This window comes from Phyllobates terribilis, unplaced genomic scaffold, assembly GCF_046119375.1.
Source record: "Phyllobates terribilis strain yellow unplaced genomic scaffold, ASM4611937v1 Scaffold_13__5_contigs__length_258822181, whole genome shotgun sequence".
Classification (NCBI taxonomy): Eukaryota; Metazoa; Chordata; class Amphibia; order Anura; family Dendrobatidae; genus Phyllobates; species Phyllobates terribilis.
The window spans coordinates 130,790,546-130,797,027 of record NW_027362773.1 but is presented as its reverse complement, the minus strand read 5'-3'; the positions used below and the strand labels follow the sequence as shown (position 1 = coordinate 130,797,027).

General features: G+C 41.7%; 1 protein-coding gene across 3 annotated transcripts in view; it reads left to right on the top strand.

Annotated features, from left to right (window-relative positions):
- Positions 1–638: 638 nt before the first annotated feature.
- PIDD1 (p53-induced death domain protein 1) overlaps positions 639–6,482 on the top strand; it is a 30,754-nt gene continuing 24,910 nt past the window's right edge. For 2 of the 3 annotated variants that reach the window (XM_073658675.1, XM_073658677.1), the window contains exons 1-2: positions 639–898; positions 5,597–5,930. In XM_073658675.1, coding sequence (XP_073514776.1) covers positions 5,672–5,930 — 259 coding nt within the window. In that variant the 5' untranslated portion in view covers positions 639–898; positions 5,597–5,671. The remainder of the gene's footprint in view (positions 899–5,596; positions 5,931–6,482) is intronic. The other variant, XM_073658676.1, reaches the window with a different exon arrangement.

The window sequence follows — 6,482 nt, the reverse complement described above, 5'->3', positions numbered from 1 at the left end:
AACAATCAGAGAAAAGGTATAATAGAAACAAGTCACCAATTCTGCATTTATCACCCACTCCTGGTTTTGTCTCCCACTCCTGAGAAAAAATACTGACCGAATACTGACCTGTCTAATTCATGAAAATTTATGTCAGTTTAGTGGTGTAAAATTTGCCAGAAATGTGCTCTAGTCTCTGGCTGGAGAACATCTCTGACGGAGGATCACAGCACTTTATTATGTGTATATATAAGTCATTAAGTGGCATGCGATTCATTGGGGCGCATCTTATTCCTTCATGCTTCCTCATTAAGACTGCCGTGTACAACGCTGGTCTTAATAAATCTTTTTTTTTGTGGGTTTTCAAAATAGGAAACGGATTATAAAAGATGGGTATCAGTTATATTTTCTGGTTAATGGATCAGTTTTTAAGCCCAGAAAACTAGAACAAAAAAAATTATATAAAAAAGGATCCAAACGGATAACAATGGGATAACAAAGTTTGTGTATTTAAATGGGTATTTCCAATGGAGACATTTAAAAGCGGAAACTCTCTTTTTTTTCCCTTTCCTATATTTGGATTTGTTACACACAGATCCCAAACGGACATGTGAACAAAGCCTGAGTGTGTCAGCCTGATCACATGTGGTCCTGGGATCTGAATAGGGAAGAGAAGGAGGGTGAGCAGAGGCAGCCCTTGTGCTCCTGCCCATATTTCGTCACCCAACCCTCATGTAACCAGGAAGTTTAAAAAAAGTGACTCCACTGAATCACACAGATCACCAAATGTGTGCAACATGGTTCATTTAACCCTTAACCGTTGCAGAAGAATATGTGAACCCTGCTACTCTGCATGCTGCATGTGAGGCGGCTTCAATGAAGAACAAAGGACGCCTTCAGTGAGTCACAGCTTCACTTTGTGAGTACTGGAGCTATTGCTGCACTTCACTCTGTTTCCATCTGTATTAGCACCTCCAGTCATGTATCTTCATATATTGCAATGATATGTAGAAGGGGTTTTGTCGTCAGCTATAAGTAGTGCAAATCGCAAGAACATGTACGGTCATGCTCACTCCTTACCGTGTATTGTGGGAAAATCTGCACCCCAAAGGCTGAGCATGGTGGAAGAAGGGTTGTTTATTAAGATGGCTCCATATTGTGGTCTTTATAGACAGGATAAGAGGATTATATCCATAGAAAACTATTGTGCTGCCTGATCAACATCTACAAGTAAATGGCCTTTCCCCTCCGCAGTTTTAGTCCCTGAAATTGTCACTCATGAAACCTATTTTCTCACCTTACATCCTAGCACATATTTGCACTATTATTTAGTTCTAGTTTTTATGATATTGAATACGCCATTACCCATTAATGTAACCAAAGACCGTTTGTATCAGTAAATTGGCTGCACAAGCGCTCAATCCCAATCATGAGCTAGTGTAAGATTGCAGCAATCAGTCAGCGATCGAGCAATAGCCTCTTTTATGCACCCTAAAAAATAATTGTCTGCAGCATTTCTTCATGTAAACAGGGAATGTGCTGCCGATAATTTCCAACCTCTGTCATATTAATAATCTTTTTTTATTATACAGTTTGCATTACTGTACGTAAACAGGCCTTAAAACGTGCTAAGATCCGCTTACTATATCGCCAGTCTCCCCTCGTTATGTCAGTATGCCTTTATGAGCGACTTTACATATATAAAAGCCATAGCAAGATCAGGTTTGGATAATTGGACCATGAACAGTTTTTGCATTTTATGATTTATAAGAATCAGAACTGTCTGGAAAAATAAGGCTGTGTTCACACTGTCATTAATGACATTTCCGTTTGCACAATCTGTTGGCTGTGTTTTAGGACTCACTCACACTTGCGTATAAAAAATTGGATTGTACTCGGACCTATGTTATAATGAGGCGGTGCAGATCTGTGTATTTTTTCTCAGCGGTATTCGGCATTCTGCGATTTCACTCTGAAATTGGATAGTGCGAGAAAAAAAAACGCATGCCGTGTGGACCATCAGTACAGCATCGGATTTTTACGGATCCTTTACAGTTCTGTCTCGTAGGAACCTGTAAAGGGTCCTGTAAAAGATTTATAGCTGCTAGGTAAAAAAACGGATCGCACATAGACAGCACACGGATAACAAGTGAGAAAAAATCACCCCACTCTCCTGGATGAGAATGGGACCCATTTTTTATAAGCAAGTGTGAGCGTACCCATAGGGAACAGACATACAGAAAACATGTACAGAACGGATCTGTTGCTTTACTGATGGAAACAGAAGCAGAAGGACTCTATTGATCATTGTGTTGTCCGTCTGGGTTCTGTTACTTGATGGGCTTTTTATTTCGTTCCAAAAACTGACACATAAAGAGACCCAGACGGACACATAATAATCAATGTGGCCCCTAGGCTTCCATTTCCACATGAATTCCATTTGTCTGTTCCTCTACATGAGACACAATAATGGTATTTGCAAATGGGATTGTGAACTTTATGGCTTCTTCATACATCAGTGATTTTTCTTGCATGCAAAAAATTGTCCGAGTTTCATCAGTGTTTTTGATCAGACCGTCATCAGAGCTTGATCGGTGCGTCAGATTTTACCATCAGAGTTTGGTCAACTTTTGTCTTATACAAAAAACTGATTGAGGTTTCTTAAGCTTCTCCTATCAACAGACAGCAGTCGGATGGCATCAGAGTGCTGTCCGATTATTTTTACGGATCCATAGAGTTACATTGGTGAGTTTGATCCAACACTTGTGCTTTCGTGCAGACCAATCGGTGAAAGCATAAAATCGGACATATGATCAACCCAATAGACTATATCATAGGTACGAGTGCTATCCGTGAAAAACTGAAGTCTGAATAACCTCTTAGTCAATGGGGTCCATCACCTGTCAGGATAGATACAGAGTCTCCAATCACACACCTAACGACAACTCTGTGCCAAAATACCGTATATCACAAGTATAGGACTTTGAAAGTAACATCTTGGACAATTTTATACATAATATATATAGTGTTATATCTAAAACATACTTATATACAGTACAGACCAAAAGTTTGGACACACCTTCTCATTTAAAGATTTTTCTGTATTTTCTTGACTATGAAAATTGTACATTCACACTGAAGGCATCAAAACTATGAATTAACACATGTGGAATTATATACTTAACAAAAAAGTGTGAAACAACTGAAGATATGTCTTATATTCTAGGTTCTTCAAAGTAGCCACCTTTTGCTTTGAGGACTGCTTTGCACACTCTTGACATTCTCTTGATGAGCTTCAAGAGGTAGTCACCGGAAATGGTTTTCACTTCACAGGTGTGCCCTGTCAGGTTTAATAAGTGGGATTTCTTGCCTTATAAATGGGGTTGGGACCATCAGTTGTGTTGTGCAGAAGTCTGATGGATACACAGCTGATAGTCCTACTGAATAAACTGTTAGAATTTGTATTATGGCAAGAAAAAAGCAGCTAAGTAAAGAAAAACGAGTGGCCATCATTACTTTAAGAAATGAAGGTCAGTCAGTCCGAAAAATTGGGCAAACTTTGAAAGTGTCCCCAAGTGTAGTTGCTAAAACCATCAAGCGCTACAAAGAAACTGGCTCACATGAGGACCGCCCCAGGAAAGGAAGACCAAGAGTCACCTCTGCTTCTTAGGATAAGTTTATCCGAGTCACCAGCCTCAGAAATCGCAGGTTAGCAGCAGCTCAGATTAGAGACCAGGTCAATGCCTCACAGAGTTCTAGCAGCAGACACATCTCTACAACAACTGTTAAGAGGAGACTTTGTGCAGCAGGCCTTCATGGTAAAACAGCTGCTAGGAAACCACTGCTAAGGACAGGCTACAAGCAGAAGAGACTTGTTTGGGCTAAAGAACACAAGGAATGGACATTAGACCAGTGGAAATCTGTGCTTTGGTCTGATGAGTCCAAATTTGAGATCTTTGGTTCCAACCACCGTGTCTTTGTGCGACGCAGAAAAGGTGAACGGATGGACTCTACATGCCTGGTTCCCACCGTGAAGCAAGGAGGAAAAGGTGTGATGGTGTGGGGGTGCTTTGCTGGTGACACTGTTGGGGATTTATTCAAAATTGAAGGCATACTGAACCAGCATGGCTACCACAGCATCTTGCAGCGGCATGCTATTCCATCCGGTTTGCGTTTAGTTGGACCATCATTTATTTTTCAACAGGACAATGACCCCAAACACACCTCCAGGCTGTGTAAGGGCTATTTGACCAAGAAGGAGAGTGATGGGGTGCTACACCAGATGACCTGGCCTCCACAGTCACCAGACCTAAACCCAATCGAGATGGTTTGGGGTGAGCTGGACCGCAGAGTGAAGGCAAAAAGGCCAACAAGTGCTAAGCATCTCTGGGAACTCCTTCAAGATTGTTGGAAGACCATTTCCGGTGACTACCTCTTGAAGCTCATCAAGAGAATGCCAAGAGTGTGCAAATCAGTCATCAAAGCAAAAGGTGGCTACTTTGAAGAACCTAGAATATAAGACATATTTTCAGTTGTTTCACACTTTTTTGTTGAGTATATAATTCCACATGTGTTAATTCATAGTTTTGATGCCTTCAGTGTGAATGTAAAATTTTCATAGTCATGAAAATACAGAAAAATCTTTAAATGAGAAGGTGTGTCCAAACTTTTGGTCTGTACTGTATATGTAAGTATATATTATACACACTTCTCAGCATTGAAATTGCAAGGAAAAGTCATGGAATTGTGTGAATCACAGGATGGACAGACATGTCATTGATCTGCAAATGATGAAAAATATGGAAGCAAAATTTTCAAAACATCTCGATGTATTCAGTATGGAGTATGAGCGCCACGTGCAGACATCCCCACACTTACAGCATTGGCTGCTATCAATGAGGTTATTAATGGTCATCTGAGGAATATTCTGCCGTGCTGAATCCACTGGGGAAAATTATCAAAATCCCCTGCTGGCAGCTGCCTTTGTAATTGCAATTCCAATAACATTCCATGTGCTCTATTAAAGACAAGTCCGATGATGAAGGCCATGGTAGCACAATTAGGCCACGCAGCAGCATGATTAACAAACTGTTCTTTACCTCACCCTCCCCGGGTCCAGCGCTGAGTCTCCGCTGCTGCTCCCGGGTCTGTAATTGTCTGCAGCACTGCGTTCACGTCGATAGCTCTGCTGCCAATCAGTGGCTCGTCTCGTCAACTTGGATATAATCGCTAAGCTCAGTGGTTGACTGCAGCGCTGTCGATGTGACGTCAGTGCTGCAGACAATAGCAGACACTGGAGACTCAGCGCTGGACCCGGGGAGGGTGAGTAAAGATATTTATGTTTTTATGAAACAAACAAGGGGTTTCTGAAACCGGATAACCCTCTTAACCTTGGAGAGTAAGCATACTCTATGTAATGGGAAGTAGATATATAAAACACCCAAAACGAAATGCATTTTTTTTAAAATAATGATGTTCTACCTCAAATCTCCTTTAAATCTGGTTGTGATGCTTTGTTTTTATTTTGCTCCTAAATGAATGTTATGATATGTTGATATGTACAATTATTTTTTGACATTTTCAGTCGATCATCACGCTTCGTTCTTCTTCTTAACAGCTTGGTATAGCCGACGTCTCCTCCGCGCTGGGCGAGCTGTGACATGCCGGTGTTGCCACACTTAGACAATGAGAGATGGAGCATCTTCTGGACCCCCAGGGGGAGGGAACCAGCACCGAGGAACCAGCCTCTCCTACGCCACATATCGCAGGCAACAGACTCATCCTCGATGTGTACCTGGACGGATGTGAGAGGTTCCTGCAGGTGACAGAGAATTTGACAAGTCACCTGGTGGAGGTGGAATTTCTCCGACTTAGCAGCAATGATGCAATGATAACATCAGTGGTGGCTGATCTGCCAAGGTTCAGCCGTCTCAGATCTCTCATCCTGAAAGGTAAAATATTCCCATAAAATTATTACTTTTACCCATCACATTGCATGTACATCATAAATTTTTGCTTCTAGTAGACCCCAGGTTCCCAACAGTGCATGTCATCTTGCATTGTCCTTAAATTGTGCTTTAAATTTGCCGCACAGCGTGTGATCTGAGCCGTGAGTATGTTGATCCAATCTAGATGTAAATTCATTTGCATTGGATAAAAAAATGATTCCGTCCATATAACGTCCATATGGGTAAATCAGGTAGAAGTCAGATGCTCCTTCCACAATAAGGGTGAATGTCCTGAGCAGATCAGAGACAACGATGACCTTGTGCAGAATGTCTCGGGTGTCTAGAATGTGGGCAGCCATACCGGCCAGGTCTGGGAAGGACACATACTGTCGGGAATAATGATAAGCGAGTAGAGGACAGGCCGTGGTGGGATCTCCGATATTGTCAACCCTCAGAAGTTGAGTTTAGGCAACGTTGCTTTTGGAGGAACATTGTTCTTGGCAGACGAGAGGTTTCCATATTGAGCTGTCCAGCCAAGAGTGTAGGTCTTTTTAC